At 44.1% G+C, this 26,278-nt stretch overlaps 1 protein-coding gene across 2 annotated transcripts in view; it reads left to right on the top strand.

The window, feature by feature from the left end:
* The window catches only part of LOC147894182 (uncharacterized), a 78,637-nt gene that overhangs the window by 31,371 nt on the left and 20,988 nt on the right, over nucleotides 1–26,278 (top strand). For both annotated transcript variants that reach the window (XM_087384348.1, XM_087384347.1), the window contains exon 9: nucleotides 12,250–12,318. In XM_087384348.1, the coding sequence (XP_087240474.1) occupies nucleotides 12,250–12,318 (69 nt within the window). The remainder of the gene's footprint in view (nucleotides 1–12,249; nucleotides 12,319–26,278) is intronic.

Raw genomic sequence — 26,278 nt, 5'->3', positions numbered from 1 at the left:
TGAGTCTATCGTGTCGTGCACTTTGACTCTTTGATATGTCTAGTCTCCTGATTTAGTTGGCTCAGATAATTGAAGAAAAGGTTCGTGATCATCTATTTTTTTGGGCTTTGACGGTCCTCTTGTGCTCTCCTCTTAGCTTGTATCAGATGATCTTTGAGTGGCCAAACCCATTGTTGGAAGATAGTGATGCAGCCCATGGATCTTATGGTAAATGTAGATGGCATCTGAATGCACCCATGAATTTTGTCAGAAAGTCACCTCAGTGCTGTAGAAGCAATGTGATACGAGGAATAAGATAGTAGCAAGATGATCCTCTATCTCGGTCTCTTGCATATCACATAGAGTGAAAATCTCTCTCTCACGTGGGATGCCCTCTGCCCATGCAAGCTTCTTCTCCCCTTTCACCCTCCACGTTTTTCAACGTAACTTCATTGTTGTACGGCTGATTTTCATCTTTCTCAAGTTACAAGGACCTTGGTTTTTGCTGCTGCCCACTTCCTGGAAGCTGTTTTTGGTGATTTCTGCTCAGATTTCAAAGATGGAACAGCTGCCCAAGGCTGGCACACATCCCTAGGCTGCTAGCATATTTGCTGCAATTTGACCTGTTTTGCTGCATTTCAGTCCGTTTTTGCTGCTGGCACGCATCCGAAGGCAGCGCTCTTGCAGCAGAATTGCTGGCACACAGTCCAAGACCTGATTTCCAGCTGGTACATCATGTTTTCTTGAGTGAACAACCCATTCTGAAGCTGTATGGGTCGTTCTACACCTCCAGAGATCCTGCTGCATATATTTTAGCCTTTCTCTGATGATGATGAGATTGATATATATAGTCGACCACTGACATGACTATGTTGTACTACCATTTTGCATTCTTTGCATTTTGCATTTTGCATTTTGCATTGGTGTGGATGCTCATTTAGTAGCTCCACTACCACAGCTCGTTGTACGAGGTTTTTCAGTCCGCATAGACCCTTTGGTGTTCCAAAGACTTTAATAAACTTTCTTTCTTTCTCCTATTTCTGGCTTCTACACCTGTGAGCCTTGCTCTTCCTTCTCTTTTCAGCTCTCAGAATCTGTATCCTCACTTTCTCTCTCTTTCCCCTTGGTTGGAAGTCATTTTTACACCCCTGGGGGCTTGGGCAGAGGATAGGTGCAAGACAGAGCTTGCCCCTCTTCCATGGACAGTGGGTATGGATATTCTGACTTCCTTTTGTTTTGCTTTTGCTATCTTGGAAGCTTGCTGCTTTGCATTTCGTTGTTTGGAGTTCTTTCTGGGCATTACAGGTTGTAGGTAGAAACCCATTCACAGAGGGTATGCTTGGTGGGTGCCAGAGGAACAGATTGGTTGCAGTTTGATGCCTTGAGGCTATTTGAACACTTCTGGGGATTTGCTTTGATGCCTTGTTACACATATGCTGGATGCCGCGAACTGTAAGAACCTCGAAGAGTACAATAAAAAGTTTTGGGAAGCCTTTCTGCCCGTGAGTTCTTACAGGCATGTGGAGCTGTCCGAACAGATTGAGGAGTATTGTTGTGGGCTGCCAAAAGGAAATTCCTAAGAAAATGCATCTAAGGTTTATATATATAAAAGACATGACAATGTGGACGTGTGCCTTTGCAAGTGTAAATTATTCAAGTTTCCAAGAATGATCTTGTCATGATTGTTGCAAAGGGTTTCTAATGTTGCCAAGTGACTCTGAAGGATTGCCGATGTGTTAGAGACCAGTACCATGTCATCAACATAAGGCTGGATAGGGACCTATGTCTTTTTGAGAGTTGCATGTTGTCCTCCCAGTTTGTACATGCAAAAATCCAGCTTAGCTATGGAAAGCTTGAAGATGTGAAGGACAAAGGGCATCCTTGCTTCATACCAATGGTGCTACCCAATTCCATTGACATGCCTTCTGTGTTGCACACTTTGCTTTTAGTACCGCAACTATATAGAATAAATAATTTGCAATCCACAATGTTTGAAGGTGTGAAATCATCGAGCCCATCGAATCGAATCAAATGTTGGGGATAAAATGAACTCGTATCGATTTTATTGCCAAGGCCCAATAGCTACCAAGTCCATAGGGTCTTTTTCTTTGTGGATTGAGACTATGGCATTGATGGTCTAGGTTGTAGGAAACCCTTTCTACAAAGTTTGATTAAACAACTTGGGCAAGGCAAAAATTGGAGGCCTTCATTGTCCTCGTGGAGGGAGAGCTCAAGGGGAGCGTGACAATGAATGAGATTGTGGCGGCATGAAAATTGTGATACGGCGCTAAGGCGATCTGTGTGTGTGGTCCGCTGTGGTTTCCTACTACCACCAATCTCCACAGGATCATCATAGTGATGCCACATAACAGCTTTCACCTAGGCTTTCACCTAGGCCATTGGTTCAAATATTTCTCATGTATTAGATCCGATATGTTTTTGGTGATGTTTTGGGTGATGATGCTTGCTTAGAGGATCCACCGTTTTAGCTCATTGTATCCTGTTTTTTCAATCTCATAGACCCTTCGGTCTTTCGAAGACTTTTAATAAACTTTCTTCTCTCTCTCTCTCTCTCTCTCTCTCTCTCTTAGATGATATTCGGCGATGCCTCTTCTTTGTGGCACGTTGATTTTGTGCTATCTTGTATGCAGAGTTCTTGATGTCCCATGGGCCCATTTTGGTCTTTAGTGGACAATAATAATGCATCAAAATGGAATGATATTGAAAAAATACAGAAATCATTTCTAAGACGGCATCTAGGAGTCAAAATTACTACACCGTACTCAATCATGCTTATTGAGACTGGTACAAGGCCCATTGAACTGAGAGCACTACGAAGGGTTTTCAAATATGTGAAGAAGGTCAAGAACATGGGGTGGCAGAGATTACCAATGAAAGCATGGGAAGCAAGTAAAAGGCCTCAAAAGACAAACAAAAGCAAGATGTTATCATCTGGTTGGTGGCAAGACATTCAAAGATGGTTCCAAAGATGGAGAGTAACATCCTACCTTGAGATGTCATCCGGGGAAATGGATGAGAAGGCATTTCATAAAGCTTTGTTGGGAATATTGCAACAAAAATGGCAATCAGCTGAGAAAAGGGCTAAGTATGAGTACTATTGTACACATATCAATCCCATCTATTGGGACACCTACTCCAAGGAGGAAGATAATGCACAAAAGTACATAACTATACCCATACCTGCAAATGCAAGAAGAAGTATTGCACTCATCCGCACCCGATCACACACTTTGGAGGTAGAGAAAGGTGCTTGGGGAGATGTCTCAAGGGAACAAAGATTTTGCAAGTTATGTGACCAAGAACAAGTAGAGACAGAGGCACATGTCCTCCTTACATGCCCACGATATGCATGCATAAGGAGGGACTTTAACAACATTTCAAAGGAACACGACACCCTCGCAAGCTTGCTTTCACATACCCATATAGCCACTCTGGGCAATTTTATTGCCAAGATTCTTCAATATCGGGAATGTTGTATTACTCAATGTATTTCAGAATAGTTGTTTTCCTACCCCTTCCATAAAAGAAGGGAGACACTTGTATTGTGATTTTCATGGGTCCCATGGGTCGGTTTCTCGGCCCCCAGAGGACGGTAATACATTCTTCTTCTTCTCTCTCTCTCTCTCTCTCTCTCTATCTCAGAGCCCCCCCCCTCGTCGCTCAGCCCCCCCTCTCCGTTGCTCAGCCCCCCCCCTCTCCGTCGCTCAGCCCCTCCCCTCTCCACGGCTCAGCCCCCGTCTCCCCTCTCCTCTCGCAGCCGCTCCCCCCCCCCCCTCGCAGCCCCCGCTCCCGTAGCCCCTCGCAGCCCCCCCTCCCGTATCTCCGCTCTCCCTCCCCCTCCCGCAACCGCTCCCCCCCTCCCCCTCCTGCAATCGCTCCCTTCCCCCCTCCCGTAGCTCCACTCTGCTCCCCCCCTCACGTAGCCTCTGCGCCACCCCCCCCCTTCCCGTAGCCTCTGCCCCACCCCCCCCTCCTGTAGCCTCTGGCCCACCCCCTCTCGTAACCTCTGCGCCACCCCCCCCTCCCGTAGCCTCTACCCCACCCCCTCCCGTAGCCTTTGGGCCACCCCCCCCCCCGCTCTCCCTCCCCCTCTCGCAGCCTCTCCCCGCTCCCCCTCTCTCCACTGTGCCCCCCCCCTACTGTAGCCTCTCCGCTCTGGCTCCGCCTCCCGTAGCCTCTGCGCCACCCCCCCCTCTCGTAGCCTCTCCGCCCTGCTCCCCCTCTCGCAGCCTAGGTAGGGACCTACTGCCTACCCTCGCTTGCGCTTGGCTTGCTGCCCCGTGGTCTGAGGGCCCTTGTCTGCAGCAAGCCTTGGCTTGCCACTGGCCTTGCGCAGGCTTGCGCACCCCTACAGCAATGCTGAACAAGATCTGCCTCTGCAGGAAATCATGCACCTGAACAAGTCCTACAATGGCCCACAAACCCAAACAGTCTCCGAAGCCAATTGTGGGAGAGATCACAAAGCGGATCTCCAGGAGTGGATTAGCAATTGATAGCCAATCAGTCCTGAAAACATCGGGTGCAATGGGCACCAATGCAGTTCTTTCTCCCGCAGCCATCATCTCTACCCCGATCACTGCCTCCCCCACCACTGTACCACTCAGCCGGCCCCCCATAGGAGAGGGACACCCCCCACACAGCTCCCTTCTGTCTCCACCGCTCTTATGTCCCCCCTTCCCCTCGCCCAGCAGCCTTTCTCCACTCCTCTGCGATATACAGCCAGCCTATCGCCCACGCCCCCTCAGCCATACGCCATGTCCTAGTTCGCACCCTCTCGGGTTCCACCTGAGACGATAGATTACATCTTTACGGAGCTACATTGACTACAGGATCATACCGTAGCACAAGATCAGCTTATTCAGAGCATGCGCCAGGAGATCACTCACCTCCGTCAGGAGGTTGTCTCTCTCACTGCTACAGTCACAGCGGCCCCGCGCACTACACCAGAGGTGGAGGAGCGGATCGCTACCATCCAGACTGCTATTGCGGAGACTACCAGATGGGTGGACGTTGCGAGACGGGCACCCAAAGCAGCAGTCTCAGCCACCATCGTCGAGCAGGAACAGAGGGCCAGTAAGGCTCTCAACATCCGATTACGAGGTATCCCTCGCGCAGATTCACTCACCCTGTTAGCAGACGCGACTGCTTTCGAGACCTCTACCCTCGGCCTCGCCGAGCATGGGATCGAGCATGCATGGCGCACGCGCCCACAGCCACTCATCATCCGATTCAAGGATACTCAGGCTCAACTTGCAGCACTCAGGCAGCGTGCTACACTACGAGACCACCCTACTATCTTCATGGATGAGGATCTCACACCTATGCAGGTGGAAGAGCGACACACCTTGCTTCAGCAGCGAGATGTAGCCCATCAGGAGGGGTTGCGGGCTGTCGTCTGAGATGGCCGCCTATTAGCTGGCCCCCACCGCCGAACTCCACCAGGTACTAGACTCCCCCCCCAAATAGGGAGACATGGTCTATGTGAGATTCAGACTCGGCACACAGTACCCTTGGCATGCACCATATGGAACTGTAATGATACCCTATGGTTTGACCCTAGGAACTTCTCAGAGTCATACACTGGACGTGACATCGCTTTCTATACAGAGACACATCAGAGCCCCGAGCGCCCTCTCCCCCCGGTCAGTGGCTATACCTGGGAGTCAGTATTCTGTGAGAGACCAGATATACTGGGGGGGTCTGAGGGTCAGGCGTAGTTGCAGTACTCCTTCGTTCAGCGCTCACGAGCTTGATATCCGTGGTTAGACGGGATGTCCATGCCCGTTACCTATGGCTCCGATTTCGACGCCCCTCCACACACGACCTCTTTATTGCAGTCTGCTACTTTCCTCCTGAGACGTCACATTTCGCACGGATGCTTCGTGAGGATACGGGGGTATCCCCCTATCTAGATCTCTACTCAGACATTGTGGAGTTCTCCAGACGCGGAGAGGTCCTCCTAGTTGGGGATTTCAACGCAAGGACAAGTGCACATCAGATATCACTCCTGGACTTCCACTCAGATCCGGTCCTATTACCTGAGATAGACACAGAGGACTCGGGCTTCCCCCGCTCCTCGGCTGATAGTCGCGCTCCCGTTACTGGGTATGGACAAGATCTTTTGGACCTTGGATGTATACATGATCTAGTCATCTACAATGGACTAGACCGGTGGCCTGCCTTCTCTGGTTTCACATGTTTCCCACATGGCGGAGGAGCCAGTGTCGTCGACTACATTCTGGGATCTCCTGCTTAGCAGTGACTATATAAGCAAAGCAAAGGAGAAGGTAGATAGGAAAAGCAAAAACAGTACGGAAATGAAAGAGAGAGAAGAAACAACAACTGTACTGAATTGAAGAAATCTTAACAGTACGGAAGTAAAGAGTGACAGTACAGAAACAAAGGTTGACAGTACAGATAATAAAGAGGGCTGAACAGTACGGAAGCAAGGGGCTGACAGTACAGATTAAAGTGGACTGACAGGACAGGTATTTAAGGACTGACAGTACAGGAAGAAGTTTGGACTGACAGTACGGAAATATGTACGGACTGACAGTACAGAAATATGTACGGGATGAGGAGAAGAAGTAAAAGCCAAAAAGAGGGTCCAAAAGACAGGAAAAACAGCAACAGAAAAGAATCGAAAATTACAAGTAGAAAAAGGGGAGCAAAGCCTGAGGGAGAACACTGGGAGAGCACCCTTAAGGGGATAGAAGGCCCTGAGCTGTACGGACGTGCAGCCTGCAGAGAAGTGGTACGGACAGCAATCGTCAAGCGTACGGACCTGCAAGTGGACCTGTACGGATTCTGTACAGGCTGTATGGAATCAGCAAAGGGCAGTACGGAGGCTGGTAGGACGACGAAGGGGGCTGTATGGCAGAGATCCACTCCTCTCCTCCTCTCTCTCTCTCTCACACACACACACTTTTTTTTGGTAAAATCCAGTGCATTGTATTTATATTGTCATAACTTTACAAGAGGGAAAGTCTCCAAGATGGAGAGTATCCCACAGATCAGAAGCATAAAAAGAAAAGCTCAATGCAAGATGCATGTATATCACCCTCATGGCAGGCATCATATAAAGATTGCCGCAATGAGGCTCTAAAAGATTCATATGACTTTTGAAACTGACGGCCCAAGTATGCCAGATTATGCTCTTCCCAGATTGTCCAAAGAGCCCAATATCTCACCCATGAGAAAAAGAGTGAGTATTGAGATAAAGGCGTCCTAAATCTGCCAAATAACCAAAAATGTTTCCCAAATATGTGACTCGGGAAACGGAGGCAAGCATCTCCAAAGAAAGAGTCTTTGTTTCAAAGGCATTTTACACCTCCATATTAGTCGGAGATTCTTCCGCCACCATGAAAGAGGCCGCCTGATATGCCACAGAGTATTAGCATATTGATGAATCCAAGGGGCAGGCTGAAGAAGCTTGTAGACTTTGATGGAGGTCAAAACAGACAGAGGAATGGGACGAGAGCATGTAGCAGTGGGGTACAATTTCCAATCCATAAGCCTGTCTGTGTCAGCTACAGGGGGAATAGGAAGGAAAGGATGCAAGAGATCAGCAATTCTCTTCCATATCAACCTGTGGTGCATTCCCAATGCATAAGTGGCAGAGGCCTGAGGAAAAGATAAAATATGGCCATGATCATCTACCACGTCATTGATGTATCTGATTCCCAATTTCATGAGATTATATACCCTAACCGGTTCCTGTAAAGCAAGTGGAGTGTCAAAGATGGCACTCCAATGAATACTTTCTTTCCGCATTGAGTTTGTCCCCGAATGATTATCAGGAGTCCATTTGACTTTAGAAAGCACTTGTTTCCAGTCCAGTATCAGAGCAGTAGAGAAAGGGCATCTAGGAATCTTTCCTACAAATCTCCCAATGACAACCTCCCAATGATCAGTAGTCCAATGGCCATAAGCATTTGTCCTCATGTTGACACACATGGATGCTATCATACAAGTCCATGGCTGTTTTTGACGGAAAAAGGTATTGAGCATAGTCGCCTTCCTTGCAAGTACATGATATCTGATATTTAGAACATTAAGTCCTCCATGCATCTTAGGGGAGCACACCATTTCCATCTTCAGCAGTCTCAATGCTTTCACAGCAGTTTTTGTCTTCCATAATAGCTCCATCGCTTGAGACATAAAAGCTGAGATATCTCTAGAGGACCAATGTAGTAAAGGCAAGAAGAACTGAACATAAGACATTACAATAGACTGGACTATTCTGAGCCTAACATGAAGTGGCCAAGTAGAAATTTTCCAATAGTCCAATTTATTTTGAAGTCTTTGGAAGATCCATTTTAGCTGCTGCTTCCTGGTGATATGCCATCCTATAGGATATCCCAAATGCCTGACAACCTCTTTGGAATGCACTATCTGACCAGGCCAGAGAATAGAATGCCAGTCACATTGTTTTAGTGGAAGCAATTTGGATTTGTCAAAATTGATATGCAATCCCGCTGCTAATCCATACAATGATAATGTGGCCATAAGCATGCGGACTTCCCGAGGAGAGTTCTGTGGCATAAAAAAGGAATCATCAGCATATGCCTGTGCCAAGAAGGATGCAGTCCCAGGGATTTTAAGACCAGTCATCTGTCCTGTGCTTGTAAGGTGATCAAGATACATCAGGAGGGGATGAGTCGCAATGGCATAGAAAAGAGCACTAAGGGGGCAGCCCTGTCTGACTGATCTACCCAATGTCCATGACCGAGATAGATGGCTTCCGAGAATGCACTGAGAAGTAGAGCCAGAATAAAGCCAATAAATTGCATTTGCAATCTTGGGACCAAATCCCAGCTTTTTCATGGTTTGAGAGATAAAATCCCATTGTACAGTATCCAATGCCTTAGAGATATCTACCTGAAATATGAGCACATCTTGATTCAATTGCAGTCAATGCATTGGAGATATTGTCATGAATTTGTCTTCGCGGCACAAATCCATACTGATGAGGATGAAGGCCCGCATTCAGAGTGCCTTGAAGCCTATATACAATCATTTTGGCAATGAGTTTGTAAACTACAGGCATCAAAGTAATAGGCCTCCAATCTGACATATGATCACAAAGATTTTTTTTTGGCACAAGTTTGATGATGCCATGCTTCGAGAAGTGCGGCAATTGATTTTGTTGCCAGGCAACATTGATCATTTGTAAGAGAACATCTTTCAAATCATCCCAAAAAGAAATATAAAATTCCACCGTAAGACCGTCCCAGCCAGGGGACTTGTATTTGCCGAGATGGGACAATGCATTCTCAAGTTCCGTGTCAGTAAAAGGTCTGTCAAGTAATAGAGCATCATCCATTTTCACTATCCCAGAAACATATTGAAGAATTTCAGTCCTTGCATCAGTCATTTGATTTGATGGGGATCCAGGGGTAGAGAACAGTGTCTGGAAGTAATTCTGGCATTCATCTTGAGTTTTTCTTTCGAGTGGCATGCAGGCCCTTGAAGAAGGCTTTTGATGAGCAGCCCTTATCCATGAGGGGTTTCATTCTTGCTCTAATCTGCCATTTGTGCAATTTCCGCTGATCATTGTCAGTCAGTTTAATCCGGGCTTGTGAGAGGGAATCATTTTCTGATTCAGAAAGAGGCCTTAAATATGAAAATTCAGTCAGCTGTTGTGCTGTCCTTTTTGCCCATTTGACCTCATTCCTCCATGTAGCCATGTGCCATTTTCCATAGTCCCTAATAACATTCTGTATACGAGAGACAAAGCTGTCCCAAGCATAATTCATGTCCTCCTGAGCATGCAAAAGCAAGGGATGAATTGCAACTCTGATCATTTGCTGGAAATATTGATGTCGAAAATAAGCCTGATTAACATGCAGTAATCTGCTGGAGAGAGTCGGCAAATCATCCAGTGGCATACCAAATTGCAGATTTAACCATAATGGGGCATGATCTGACAATCCCAATGAGAAATCAATGAGGAGATGAAGGCTGAAATCTGCATATTGTTGTGGAAAGAACAGATACCATCTGTCAAGCCTTGCCCAGTATGTGGTAAATGCATTATGATGGAAAGTATATCCGGGCACTGACCCTTGTAGAAGAAGCCATAAATCTTCAGCCTGCACAAAGAGAAGCATGCTATCCCATTTCTGTCTTTCCGATGAAAGCATATGAGATCGTGAAGTGGTATTATCTCTCAGCAGAGGAGAATTGTTAAAATCTCCACAGATAAATGCATTAGATCTCCATGGATATTTGCTTAAAGATTCCCATAGAGAGGCCCTCATGGCAGAAGTCTGGGAGGCATAAACTGATGCAAGCTCAAGAAAGTCTCCATTGACATTACATTGTATGACTATCCATCTACGACTGCTGTCATTGAATGCTAACTGAGGGTCCAACTCATGTCTGGCCATTATGCATACACCTGAGTAGGTTGTGGTACCGGCATAATATATATCATAGCCACCAAAGTGATCATGATGACCAGCCTTAGAGTGTTGATTATGCTCTTGCAAACAAACAATATCTGGCTGCATTTTATGTACATAATTCCAGAAAAGCCTCCACTTTGAGACATTGCAGAGGCTTTGTACATTGTATGTAAAGCATTTAAGTGTTTGATGCATGAAAGAGATATATACAATAAAGTATAAGTATGAAACAAGATCATCAAAGAGGCAATGCCTCTGCCTGCATGGGTTGCAGGCTTTCATGATCCATGAAAGATATGGCATTTTCCCCTTCTTCAGAATCACATATGGGGATACCCCTCTTCAAAACCCCCACCCAATTTTGAAGGACAGGAGCTGAAGTAGAAGCCTGTCCTGGTAAGGGAGAAGAAGCATCCCATTGCCGAGATTGAAAGGGGTGTGGCTTCAATACAATCACCTTCTTTGGCTGTTGAAAACCATCCCGATCTGTCCCCACAGATTCCTTCATCTTCTCCTTTTCTTTTTCTTTCTCTTTTCCAACAAGTGATTGCACCTGATTAACTGGTTTAGCATTCTTTGCTCCATTTCGGGTTGCTGGCTTGACTTGCAAATTCTCGTTCTTTTCCCTTGTCTGAGGTGGCAAGGCATTAGGAGGGGATTGATGCAGAACTATTGGGCATTCAGAGGCTAGATGCCCAAACTTATGGCAGGCAAAGCAAGCGCCTGCAAATACACCCCATTTCAAGTCAAAAAACTTTTTCCCCAATTGCACACCCTCAACTTCCACTGCAATGGAAGGAGGGGTAGGTATGTCAGTGTCCCAGAGGATGCAGAATCTGTTACGATTTCCCATGGGGCGTGGAGGGCAAATGACCTGTCCCAAAGAAGCGGCCAGACCAGGCAATTCTTCATGCATATAGTCCGGGAAGTTAACAACCTCCACCCATACATGACAATGATGGCGTATAAGACTTTGGTAATCCTTGTTTGGGGACCAAGGCATGGCATGTACCATCTGCTTCCCATAAAAGAGGGGAGAAAGCTCAAGGAGCTTTTGCTTGCACAAAGCATCAGATAAATGCACCTCATAAAAGCCTCTGGAGGCAAAATATACACCCTCTACAAAGCATCCTCCAAGAATAGACTTTATCCATTGCGCGCGCGCGCACACACACACACACACACACATACACACACACATTTTTTTTTGGGTAAAATCCAGTGCAGTGTATTTATATTGTTATAACTTTACACACACACATACACACTTTTGAGAGCAAACACACACACACACACTTGCGCGTGCATGAGCACACACATGCACGTGCATGCACAAACACACACACACACACACACACACACACACACACACACACATGAAGATGCATGTATGCACATAGGTACACTTGATTTTGAGAACATGTGTGTCCTATTGTGATCAAGTTCAATGAAAGGGTTAGATTGTGGGGTGGGATCCATTGGAGTTAGACATAGCATAATTTTCACCTTGTATGATTTCTTTGCCTTGTACTCTTATTATACTATTGTTATCTTCTATTGCATGGGGTTTGTGAACTTTTAGATTCCGTGCTTTCATCCTTAACCTCTATCTTCATGACGGTGATGTTGGAGACGATTGCGGGCCTTTACTTGAATAAGGGAAATTTTGTTGCATGACAAATCGCATATATACCATTTTCAATAAAGAGAACTTTGTTACTTTGACCAACTATATGTATAGCTACGTGTATATCAACTTTGTAAAAATGTGGTTTCTACTTGAATAAAGAAAATTTATAGGAAGTTTTTTGTACTGAATTTGAGTCATTACTGCAATTAGAGAGAGCATGTGGAGAAAGCAAAAAGTTACAATCGGGAACTATTGGAGAGGCACCAACATCATTATCAGGTGCCTTATCTTTTAAAAAATGTGTGTTTTATTTGTTTACAGAACTAGTATTGAACTTAGAGCCACACCGTACTATTGGAAAATTGTTGGTTTTCACCCTTTTCCTTGGTAAAACATATGTTCTATTAAAGACATTGAAAATGAAGTCAAATATCTTTGAGTTGTCTAGTTAACAGGTGGGCTTTTAGCTTGCTTCACTAGGTTCGTCTCATTGCCATGGTAATATGGGCGTAGGTTCCAACTAGTGTGGAGGACTTCACAACCGATGGGTTCCTCAATTTTTGAGGATGTAGAAGATGCGTGAAGGTGAGCCTTGCAAAAATATTGATATTGCTTGGTGGTCTTCTTTGGCTCCCAAATCTCTAGTGCATGGTGTATATGATAGTAGCCAAATGTTGATGAGAGTGGTAGAAGATTGGAGTAGGTTCCAATTAGTGTGAAGGACTACACAACCAATGGATTCCTCGATTTGTGAGGTTGTTGAAGATGTGCGATGGTCGAGCCTTGCAAAAAGATGGAGATTGCTTGGTGATCTTCTTTGAAGCTTTTGGATCTCACTCCAAAATCTAGGACACGGTGTATATGATGGTATATACATGGTGAAGGCTTAGACTCCTGCATAAGTCTCGAGCAAAGTGTGAGGTCTCGAGAGGCAAGTAACACACTGCAATGAAGAGGTCCTCTCTAACCACACCTCCATGTTAGAGAACCAAATTGAAGGTATACATAGCGGAAGACTACCTCAGTGTAGAGTTGGAGAGCCTAGGAAGTGACAAAGTGGTATATTCAAATTGAAACAAACTTCCTTACTGTGTACTATGCATAAATGTGTAAACAATGATAAGACAATGCTCAAAAGAGAGATATAGAACGAGAAACATATATTTCTCTCCAATTTGGATGCAATACAAAATATATGTCTAGGGTCTCATGCTCTATCAATGGAGTGTTGACAAGGTGTGGACACAAAGCTGTTCTCCTTGGCCAGCATGCTCTCCTAGAGCTTGAGTTAACCTTACAATCCACATTCACTTTTCGATCGATCCCCTGATAGCCCCTTGTAAGGCAGTGCTTGCTATGCGACCTTTACCTCCTTGCTGCTGCGAAATGCAGCTAAAGGTGAGGCACAAGCTCCTCCTTGATTCCGTCTTCTTTGCTTTGAGTGGAGAGGCTGTGCGGGAGGGTAGAGAGCTGGTGGTGAGTGAGGACTCTAAGCAAAGACCCGAGCAGAGAGGTTGAGTGAGAGAGCAGAGCACTTAACATGGACCTAAGTGAATACTTGAACAGAGGGGTTGCATAGGAGAGCTAAGTAGGCGGAGATGTAAGTACACACACACACTTTTTTTTTTTGTAAATCCAGTGCGGTATATTTATATTCTCATAAATTTACATGATGGGAAATCTCCAAAATGGAGAGTATCTCAGAGATCATAAACATAAAAAGAAAAGCTCTATGCAAGAAGCATGTATATCACCCTCATGGCAGGCATCATATAAGGATTGCCGCAATGAGGCTCGGAAAGATTCAGTTTCTTGCAGCAAAACTATCATATAAGGATTTCTTGGGAGACATTCTGAAGAAAATATATGTGTGAGAAAACTGTTGACCCATTCTGGAATGCAGTCTCTGTGTCCAAATGGTCCATAGTACCCAAAAGCGAGTCCAGTGAAAGAAGAGGAGGAATGGAGACATCTGAGATGAGAAGCATCCACACATCCAGAAGAGTTTCCCAAATCGGATAGAGGGAAACCGAAGCCGCAGCAAATGGGAAACATGAGTGATCAATATGCGAGAGTGTTGGCAAGACCATAAGAGGTGAGGAACTGTCTCATGGTGATGAGAGCAACGGGGGCAGGAAGAGGGAGCAATGCGACGTGTTGCCAATTTCACCCCAATGGAAAAAGCTCCCACTATACATCTCCAAAAGAAAAGCCTTTGTTTTAATGGCAATTTGGCTTTCCAGATTTTCATAAGTCGTGATTGTCACCAAGATAAAGGCCTATCCAAGTTCCAGAGAGTGTTGGCATGCTTGTCAATCCATGGTGGTGGAAGAAGAAATCTGTAGACCTTGGAGGAGGTCAGATTATGCATTGAAAGCGTATGCGTAGCAGGAGGTAAGAGAGTCAAATTCCAGTCCAGTAATCTGTCCTGTACAAACAGTGGAGGAACCGGAATAAATGGCTGGAACATAGTTGACAGTGTTTTCCAAATGGACCTATGATGCAGTCCCAAGGAGAATGTCCTTCAAGCTTGTGGAAATGAAAGGATACATCCTTGTTGATCCACAACATCGCCAACAAATCTTATGTCCAATTTCATGAGATTGTATGCTTTAATAGGTGCCTGTAGAGCGAGAGGCGATTCAAACACCTTGCTCCAATGGATGCTTTCCAAGCGAAAAGAATTACCATGATGAGAGGAAGCACCTGTCCATTTGGCATATGAAAGAATTCTCTTCCAATCATGAATAAAAGCAGTAGAAATAGGGCAACCAGGAATTTTTCCCTGAAATGTGGTCATGACTGCTTCCAAGTGATAAGGAGGAACACACACACATGGGCACACGCACGCGCGCGCGCACACACACACACACACACACACAGAGTTTTTTTTTTTTTTTTGGTGAAACCAAGATGCTTATATTACAAAACTTTCATTTACATCGGGGCAGTGCTCAAAAGAGAGCCAAAGCCCTATGTATCAGAAGCAGTAAAAAAAAAGTTGAATACAAGAGACATCCAAATCTTCCTCATGTAAGGCATCATATAATGATTGCCGCAATGAGGCTCGGAAGAACTCATATGGATGCTGAAGGGGAGAATTCAGATATGCTTGATTACGCTGCAACCAGAGGGTCCATAAGGCCCAGTATCTGATCCAGTGGAAGAAAAGAGAATACTATGAAGAGATGCCGATAGTTTGCCATACATCCAGAAAAACCTGTAGAACCTGTGTGCTGGAAATCTGAGAGATAAGAAATAGGAAATTCTGTCTAGAAGGTTTCTGGAATGTGAACAAGACCATAGTAGATGGGGAATACTTTCAGAAGTAGGGTGACATCTTGGACAAAGAGGTGAAGCGATCCGCCTTTGAGCCAATTTCACCCCTACCGGAAGAATACCAACAATACATCTCCATAAAAATAGACGTTGCTTCAATGGCATTTTCAACTTCCATATCAATTGCAATTTTCCCTTCCACCAGGCTAATGACTTGTTCAAATGCCATAGAGAATTAGCATGATGGGCAATCCAAGGAGGGGGTAATATCAATCGATAAGCCTGCATAGAAGTCAATAAATGCAAAGGCTTAGAGGAGATGCTTATATTTGAAGACTGAAGGTGCCAATGTTGAAGCCTGTCTCTGACATTCAATGTCGGTATTAGAACCAGAGGGAGTAAGAGATCAGCAATAGCTTTCCATATAGGTCTATGATGCATCCCCAGATTGTATTGTCGACATGCTATTGGAAAAGTGAGGATATTTCCTTGCATATCTACTACATCATCAATGAAACGGATACCCATTTTCATAAGATTATAAGCTCTGATGGGTTGTTGAGCTGCAAGGGGAGAGGAGAACACAGTAGAAGTAGGAAGGGGAGACCATTTGATGTGCGAAAGTACTTGCTTCCAGTCCTGTATCAAGGAGTTAGAAAATGGACAGCGAGGTATTTTACCTTGAAATTTGCCCAGTACTACTTCTGATGGATCAACTAGCCAATGTCCATAAGCATTTGTGGTCATCTGTCCGCACAAAAAAGCCAACATAGTGGACCAAGGCTGCTCTTGTTGAAAAAATGTCTTAAGCATAGTGATCTTTCTTGCCAACACATGAAATTGGATGTTGATTATATTCAAACCACCATGCATTCTTGGTGAACAAAGCATATCCATTTTGAGCAGCCGTAAAGCTTTTTTATGAAGCTTTGTTTTCCAAAAAATCTCCATGGCTTGAGACATAAAGGAGGTGAGATCTCGGGATGACCAATGTAATAGAGGAAGGTAGAACTGGACATAAGCTAGAACAATAGACTGGACAAAATTCGAAGCCGTACATGCAGAGCCCAAGTGGAGATCTTCCTATATTCTAATTTGTCCTGAATTTTGTTTAACACCCATGACATTTGTTGCTTATTGCTGATTTTCCAGCCAATGGGATAGCCCAAATGTCTTACTATATTTTCCGGATAAATAATCTGGCTTGGCCACAGGGTAGCATGCCAATCACAATGCTTGAGAGGCAAGAGTTTTGATTTTTGAAAGGTGATTTTAAGACCAGCCACCAACCCAAAATCTGATAGGGTATCCATCAAAAGGCGAATCTCCAAAGTGCTATTCTTTGGCATGAAGAATGAATCATCTGCATAGGCCTGAGCAATGAAGGTTCGTGAACTAGAAATCTGAAGCCCCTCTAGCTGTCCAGTATCAACCATGTGATCCATATAAAGAAGCAAAGGATGTGAAGCAATCACTCACACACACTTTTTTTTTTTGTAGAATCCATTCCCTTTTGCTTTGTTGAAAATCATCATTCAGCATATCAAACACATAGGAAGCATCCTCAGAAAAAGGAGCTATGGGGGAAGAGGTTTCCCTTAATTGTCTCTTGGGTTTACGAGAGAGGGCTCTCTTGACATAGTACTTGTTTGATTCTGCCATGGCAGCTAAGGGATTCAACAGATATGAAACAGCAAAGATCGGACTGAGCACAAAGAAGGGCTGGCAGACTGTACGGAGGTTGAATTGACGCACTGTACGGTGGCACAAAGAAAAAGACAGAATTTTACGGACAGAAGGAGAGATTGCAGGAAATAACTGTCAAACTGTACGAGACTGTTGACAGACTGTACGGGAAAGCAGACTGTGTACGGAAGATTCAATCAACTGTAAGGGAATTAGTACGGGAACAGTACGGACAAACTGTACGGGAAAGTACGGACAAGGTGTACGGAATTTGAGAAGGAGGACTGCACAGGAAAGTACGGACGAACTGTACGGAAATTTGAGGAGTGCCGGTACAAGCTGTCGTGCAAGATGGAACGGATTCCTTACGGTAGCTTCGTACGGAAATCGTACGACGACCGTACGGTGGTACGGACAGCGATGTTGATCAGCGCGCACTTCTCTGCGCTTCTCTCACGACCGTCGCCTCCACACACACACAGCTCAGCTAGCACCTTCGCTCACGACCGTCTCAGAGCTCCCACCACACCTCTCACACACACACACACACACACACACACACACACACACACACACACACACACACACACACACACACTTTTTTTTTTTTTGGTGGGAAGAAATCTTTTATTTTTGTAGAGTAATTACATTCATAGTTACTTCAAAAACGAAGTAACTACTACTCAACTAAAGATCTGAGTATAAGCTGTATACACATCCTGATCAATCAAACGAGTCTGAAAACAATCGTAGAATGATTGTTGCAGAGATCGTTTGAAAAAAAGAAAGGATGAAAATAGTGGATCACCAAAGACTCTATGATTTCGATCCATCCATAAAGTCCATAGTGTCCAATAGCGCACCCATACAAAAAATAAATCCTCTGTGGATGAAAGCCAAACAACCAAAAAAATCTGCCAAAAGTAATAGTAGGAAATCGCTGTCGAAGCCTCTGTCTGATGAGAGCAATGAGATCAGAAGTATTTGGACAGGACCAAAAGATGTGAAAAACTGATTATGTAGAGTGCTGGCATCTGTGACAAACAGCTGAAGCAATACGTCTGTGTGCGAGTAACTGTCCGGATGGAAAAATGCCAAGGAGAACTCGCCACAGGAAAAGCTGTTGTCGAAGAGGGACTTTGTAATGCCAAAGGAGACGCAGCCTTTTTCTCCACCACTTCATTGGACGATCCATATGCCAAACAGTATTTGCTCTGTGGGAAATCCAAGGTGGAGGTAATAACACTTTATATAGTGATGACACTGTGATATGTGAAAGCTTCAAAGGACGGGCATATAAGGAAGGAGAGCTTAAAATCCAATCCTCAAGCCGATTCTGAAGTTCCAAATGAGGTACCGGCAAGTACGGTTGGAGCATTGCTGAAATTCTATGCCATAAAGCACGATAATGAGCTCCCAAGCCATATTTGCGAGCAGCCATAGAAAAAGATAAAATTGTGCCATCATCCTGAAATACGTCCGCCACAGATGATATGCCTTTGAAGGAGAGAAAATAAGAACGTCGGGGTTCTTGTATGGCCAAAGGAGGGTGAAATACTTTAGACCAAAAAATATTCTCTGCCCTCAAAGAGTTGCCCGAGAGAGAGTCCCTGCCATGCCATTCCAAGTGAGATAGAATGTGTTTCCAATCAAGAAGCAGACGAGAGACAAAAGGGCATCCTTTGATCTTGCCTTGGATAGAGCCAAATAAAAAATCCCACTGAGTAGGCTGCCAATTCCCAAAGGCAGATGTATGAAGATGTAATAAGAGAGAGCGGATTATGAAAGCCCAAGGCTGATCTCCTTGCATAAACTGTATCATCATTTTCCCTCTGTGAGCAAGTAAATGCATTTGAATATTGAGAATGTTCAGACCCCCATGCATCTTTGGAGAATAGAGACGATGCATAGAGAGTAATCTGAGACTTTTCTTGCCATGTTTTGAACGCCAGAAAATTTCCATGATAGCTGACATAAAAGAGATCAGATCTGCCTTAGTGAACATAGTGAGAGGCAGATAAAATTGTATGTATGCTATCAAAATGGATTGTGTAATTCGCAGACAAACATGTAATGGCCAAGTTGCAAGCTTCCAATATTCAAGTTTTGCTCTTAACTTTACTAGCACCCAATCAGTTTGTTGTGAATGGGTGAGTCCCCAGCCTAGAGGATAACCAAGATGTCGAATGAATTGAGATGCGGGGATAATTTCCCCAGGCCACATAAGGTTGTGCCATTCCTGTGCATGTAACGGCAGCAATTTTGATTTCTGAAAATTTACCTGAAGGCCAGCAGCCAATCCATATGTAGAAAGAGCATGCATAATCATGGACAGATCAGCCCGAGTATTTTTTGGAGTAAAAAATGAATCATCAGCATATGCCCGAGCAATCATGTTGCGACTGCCAAGAATCTCCAAGCCATGCAACTGGTCAATGTCCAAGAGGTGATCCAGATATTGAAGTAGTGGATGAGTGGCTATGGCAAAAAGTAAAGCACTCAAGGGGCATCCTTGCCTGACAGAGCAAGCAAGATTCGAGGATGGAGAAATATCTCCTGAAAGTATGCAAGCAGCTTCACTATCTTGATATAGCCAGGTGATGAGTTGCTGCATTTTTGTGCCAAAACCCAATGCCTGCATAGTTGATGAAATAAAATCCCACTGAACAGTATCAAAGGCTTTGGCAATATCAACTTGCAATAACAAAACATCCTGTTGTGTGTATTTGGCATATTCAATTTCAATGTAGGCATTAGCAATGTTATCTGTGATATGCCTACGCGATATGCCTACGCGGGACAAAGCCATATTGAGCAGGATGCAACCCATCATGTAAAAAACCCTTTAGCCGATTAACAATCATTTTGGTAGTGACTTTGTAAATTACGGGCATAAGAGTGATAGGTCTCCAGTCTGCCAAAGACTCACAAATTTGTTTTTTGGGAAGGAGTTTAACAAGACCTCTCTTCCATGTGTCTGGCATTTTCTGATTTTGCCACGCAGCATTTACCATACATAGCAATGAATGCTTCAAAATAGGCCAGTATGCTAGAAAAAACTCGACTGTTAAACCATCCCATTCTGGGGATTTCCATCTGCCACATGATTTGATCGCATCTGACAGTTCCCTCTCAGTAAAGGGGTCCTCCACTTCCAAAGCTTGAGTAGGGGAAATGATAGGAGAAACATGTTGCAACAGTAAATTTCGTGCAAGAAAAATCTGTTGCGAGGGAGGAGCTGCAGAGCCAAATTGCTGAGAGAAATGATGCACACAAATAGAGGCAAGCTGTGACCGTGAAGTAGTCCATGATCCATCGGGCATAAGCACTCTGCAAATTTCTGTTTTGATTCTTCTCTGATGTAAACTTTTGAAAAATTCTTTGGAAGAGCAACCTTTATCTGTGAAGGCTCTTTGTCTTGCTCTAGTCTCCCATTTTGCCACTTTCCTGTGATCATTTAGTTTAAGACAATGTCTGGCCTGGCATAGTGTTTGCTCATGCATGGACAACGAACGATGATGACTGAGTTCAGTGAGATCTTGACAAGTAGATTTGGCCCGAGCAATGGTTTCCCTCAGAGTCTTCATGTAAGACTTGCCATAATCTCTAATCACCACTTGCATTTTAGAATTAAAAGAATCCCAGACACCATCAACATGAAGATGGTTGCTAGAGGAAAGACAATGAGCTGCTTCAGTAACCATGGCCTTGAATTCAGCATGTTGCAAATGACTATTGTTTATGATTAGATGTCTCCTTTGTGGCAATCTATCATCTGGCATATCATGAAAAGATAACCGCAGCCATAGCGGTGCATGGTCTGAATGCTCAAAGGCATAGTCAATCCACATTTTGCATGTGAGATCCCCATTTTGTTGGGGAGCGACACTATACCATCGATCCAGACGTGCCTGGTAAGCGGAAAGAGCATTATGTTGAAAAGTGTAGCCCGGTGACAAAGGCTGCAATTCCTTCCAAAGGTCAACCAGATCCAAATGCAAAAGTAGTTGAGACCATGCATGCCTTTCAGGAGATAACATATGGTCATGTCTGGAGGTGTTGTCTCCCTGTTGTGGAGCATTATTGAAATCCCCACATATGTAGGCATGATATCTCCACGGATATTGTTGCATGGAATCCCAAATTGTCGTTCTTTCTCTAGAGGACTGAGGTGCATAAACTGAAGCAAATTCAAACACCTCTCCTCTAATAATGCATTGGAGAACAAGCCATTTGCCTTTGTTGTCATTTAATGCAATGACTGGTTGAAGCTCATGTTTGATCAGAAGGACAACCCTGAGAAAGAGTGCTCCCCAGCATAGAAAATATGATATCCAGAATAGTGTCTTGTCTTGCCTGCATAAATATGTTGGTTGTGCTCTTGTAATGCCACTATGTCAGGCTGAAATCTGTTAATGTACAGCCACACAGATTTCCATTTCCTACTGTCACACATGCCCTGGACATTGAGTGTAAAATAGCTGATGTGAGCAGTCATATGCACAGGTATTTATAGCAATGTAACAACTATGTACAGCAGCAAAATTTATGAGGTCAGTCCTGCATTTCTATCTCAGGGTCGAGGCCTCGCCCCTGAGAAGAAGTAGCCACCTGAGAGGTAGACAGCAAAGCAGCAACCTCTTCTTCAGGGAGATTGCCACCAAGATAAAGGCCTATCCAAATTCCAAAGAGTGTTGGCATGCTTGTCAATCCATGGATGTGGAAGAAGAAATCTGTAGACCTTCGAGGAGGTCAGATTGTGCATTGAGAGCGTATGGGTAGCAGGAGGTAAGGAAGTCAAATTCCAGTCCATTAATCTGTCCTGTGCAAACAGTGGCGGAACCGGAACAAATGGCTGCAACATAGTTGAAAGTATTCTCCAAATGGACCTATGATGCAGACCCAAGGAGAATGTCCTGCAGGCTTGTGGAAATGAAAGCATACAACCTTGTTGATCCACAACATCACCAACAAATCTTATGCCCAATTTCATGAGATTGTATGCTTTAATAGGTGCCTGTAAAGCGAGAGGCGATGCAAACACCTTGCTCCAATGGATGCTTTCCAATCGAAAAGAATTATCATGATGAGAGGAAGCACCTACTTACAGTACCGGTTACGGGCGATTGGTACAGTCTACGCCAAGAGTGAGTCGCTGAAATGCTCGCATAAAGCTCAACTGCAACCAAAAGAAGCTGCATAGTGCACAAGCACATATCCCACACAATCAAATAGACTGCATAGGAGTCGCAAAGCCTTTTTATGAGATTTGCTTTTCCAAAATATCTCCATAGCCTAGGACATATAGGAAGCCAAATGCTTGAAAGACCAAGGAAGAAGAGGCAAATAAAATTGCACATATGCCATAATGATGGACTGTACTATCTGAAGTCGAACGTGTAGAGGCCAAGTGGACAAATGCCAGTATTCCAGCTTCTTGTTGATCTTTTGAAGCACCCATTTGAGCTGTTGTTGCGGAGTAATATTCCAGCCAATGGGGTATCCTAGATGCCTGACAATAGTATGGGAAGAGATAATGTGGCCTGGCCAGAGAAGTGCATGCCAATCAGCTTCTTTCAAAGCTAGAAGTTTTGATTTCTGAAAATTGATATGCAGTACAGTAGCTATGCCAAAGTCATTCAGTGTATGCATCAAGTGAGAAAGGTCACTTTGAGAATTCATCAGCATATGCCTGTGCAAGAAATGACTGTGCCCCTAGAATTTGCAAGCCATGAAGCTGTCCTATATTTGCAAGATAGTCCATGTGGAACAGTAACGGATGGGTAGCAATGGCATACAGTAAGGAACTAAGAGGGCAACCCTGTCTCACTGAGTGAGTCATAGTCCAGGTTCTTGACAACCCACCACCAAGCAAGCACTGTGCCGTGGCGTGAGAATAAAGCCAGTAGATGATATGGACAAGCCGAGGCCCAAATCCCAATTTATGCATAGTTTGAGAGATGAAATCCCAATGGACAGTATCAAATGCTTTCGCAATTTCTACTTGCAGAATGAGAACATCTTGTTTAGAATATTTGGCATACTCAATCGCAAGCAAGGCATTGGAGATATTGTCAGTGATCTGCCTTTTGGGGACAAACCCATACTGCCTGGGATGAAGTCCTGCTTGCAAAAGGAAGCGAACCCTGAGGACAATCATTTTAGCAATAAGTTTGTAAATGACAGGCATGAGAGAAATAGGCCGCCAATCAGCCATCGTCTCACACAACCTTTTTTTGGGAATCAATTTTACTAGGCCATACACACACACACACACACACACACACACACACACACACACACACACACACACACATACTTTTTTTTTTTTTTTTTTTTTTGGGTAAATCCATGATTATATTATCAGCAAAATTTACATGAGGGTCTCAAAAAAGCAGAGAGCCTCAACAGGAAATCAAAAGCAAAGAAAAACTATTCCACACACACACACTTTTTTTTTGGTAAAATCCAGTGCAATGTATTTATATTGTCATAACTTTACAAGACTAAAACTCTCCAAAAAATGGAGAGTATCCCACAGATCAGAAGCATAAAAAGAAAAGCTCAATGCAAGATGCATGCAGATCACCCTCATGGCAGGCATCATATAAAGATTGCCGCAATGAGGCTCTAAAATATTCATATGACTTTTGAAACTGGCGGCCCAAGTATGCCAAATTGTGCTCTTCCCAGATTGTCCAAAGCGCCCAATATCTCACCCATGAGAGAAAGAGGGAGTATTGAGATAAAGGCCTTCTAAATCTGCCAAATAGCCAAAAATGTTTCCCAAATATGTGACTCGGGAAACGGAGGCGAAGAAGATCTGAAATTTTCCCAAGGAGATTGCGAGTAGACGAGCAATGCCAAAGCAAATGAGGGACAGTCTCTGAAGGAGCGTGACACCGTAAACAGGTGGGTGGTGCAATGTGACGTTTGGCAAGTGTGATTCCCACTGACAATGTGCCGGTCATGCATCTCCAAAGAAAGAGTCTTTGTTTCAAAGGCATTTTACACCTCCATAATAGTCGGAGATTCTTCCGCCACCATGAAAGGGGCTGCCTGATATGCCATAGAGTATTAGCATATTGATGAATCCAAGGGGCAGGTTGAAGAAGCTTGTAGACTTTGATGGAGGTCAAAACAGGCAGAGGTATAGGACGAGAGCATGTAGCAACGGGGAACAATTGCCAATCCATTAGCCTGTCTGTGTCAGCCACAGGGGGAATAGGTAGAAATGGATGCAAGAGATCAGCAATTTTCTTCCATATCAATCTATGATGCATTCCCAAAGCATAAAGGGCAGTGGCCTGAGGAAAAGATAAGACATGGCCGTGATCATTTACCACATCATTGATGTATCTAATTCCCAATTTCATGAGATTATATGCCCGAACCGGTTCCTGTAAAGCAAGTGGAATGTCAAAAATGGCACTCCAATGAATACTTTCTTTCCTCATTGAGTTTGTCCCCAAATGATTATCAGGAGCCCATTTGACTTTAGAAAGCACTTGTTTCCAGTCCAATATCAGAGCAGTAGAAAAAGGGCATCCAGGAATCTTTCCGACAAATCTCCCAATGACAACCTACCAATGATCAGTAGTCCAATGGCCATAAGCAGTTGTCCTCATGTTGACACACATGGATGCTATCATACAAGTCCATGGCTGCTTTTGACAGAAAAAGGTATGGAGCATAGTCGCCTTCCTTGCAAGTACATGATATCTGATATTTAATACATTAAGTCCTCCATGCATCCTAGGGGAACATACCATTTCCATTTTCAGCAGTCTCAATGCTTTCACTGCAGTTTTTGTCTTCCATAACAACTCCATAGCTTGAGACATAAGAGCTGAGATATCTCTGGAGGACCAATGTAGCAAAGGCAAAAAGAACTGAACATAAGACATAACAATAGACTGGACTATTCTGAGCCTGACATGAAGTGGCCAAGTAGAAATTTTCCAATATTGCAATTTGTGTTGAAGTCTTTGGAATATCCATTTTAGCTGCTGTTTTCTGGTGATATGCCATCCTATAGGATATCCCAAATGCCTGACTACATCTTTGGAATGCACTATCTGACCAGGCCATCTGACAAGGCCAGAGAATAGAATGCCAGTCACATTGTTTCAGGGGAAGCAATTTGGATTTGTCAAAGTTGACATGCAATCCCGCTGCGAATCCATACAAAGATAATGTGGTCATAAGCATGTTGACTTCCCGAGGAGAATTCTGTGGCATAAAGAAGGAATCATCAGCGTATGCCTGTGCCAAAAAAGATGCAGCCCCAGGGATTTTAAGACCAGTCATCTATCCTGTGTTTGTAAGATGATCAAGATACATCAATAGGGGATGAGTCGCAATGGCATAGAAAAAAGCACTAAGGGGGCAGCCCTGTCGGACTGATCTACCCAATATCCATGACCGAGATAGATGACTTCCGAGAATGCACTGGGAAGTAGATCCAGAATAAAGCCAATAGATTGCATTTGCTATCTTGGGACCAAACCCCAGCTTTGTCATGGTTTGAGAGATAAAATCCCAGTGTACAGTGTCAAATAACTTAGTAATATCTACCTGCAATATGAGCACATCTTGATTCGAGTACTTGGCATATTCAATTGCAGTCAATGCATTGGAGATATTGTCATAGATTTGTCTTCGCGGCACAAACCCATACTGATGAGGATGAAGGCCCGCATTCAGTATCCCATGAAGCCTATACACAATCATTTTGGCAATGAGTTTGTAAACTACAGGCATCAAAGTAATAGGCCTCCAATCTGACATACGATCACAGAGATTTTTTTTGGGCACAAGTTTAATTATTCCATGCTTCCAAAGGTGTGGCAATTGATTTTCTTGCCAGGCAACATTGATCATTTGTAAAAGAACATCTTTCAAATCATCCCAAAAAGAAATATAAAATTCCACTGTAAGACCATCCCAGCCTGGGGACTTGTATTTGCCAAGATGGGACAATGCATTATCAAGTTCCGTGTCAGTAAAAGGTCTCTCAAATAAAAGAGCATCCCATTTTCACTATCCCAGAAACATATTGAAGAAATTCAATCCGCGCATCAGTCATTTGATTTGATGGGGGGCCAGGGGCAGAGAACAGTGTGTGGAAGTAATTTTGGCATTCATCTTGGAGATCAGAGAAGGAGTGCGTCCAAGAGCCATCTAGCTTCCTTACCCTTAGACATGAGTTTTTCTTTCGAGAGGCATGCAGTCCCTTGAAAAAGGCTTTGGATGAACAGCCCTTATCCATAAG

The sequence above is a fragment of the Dipteris shenzhenensis genome, chromosome 14 (genome assembly GCF_047967505.1).
Source record: "Dipteris shenzhenensis isolate YYH24624 ecotype China chromosome 14, Dip_SZ_1.0, whole genome shotgun sequence".
NCBI lineage: Eukaryota > Viridiplantae > Streptophyta > Polypodiopsida > Gleicheniales > Dipteridaceae > Dipteris > Dipteris shenzhenensis.
The sequence above is the reverse complement of the archived record's forward strand: the minus strand, read 5'-3'. Positions and strand labels throughout refer to the sequence as shown.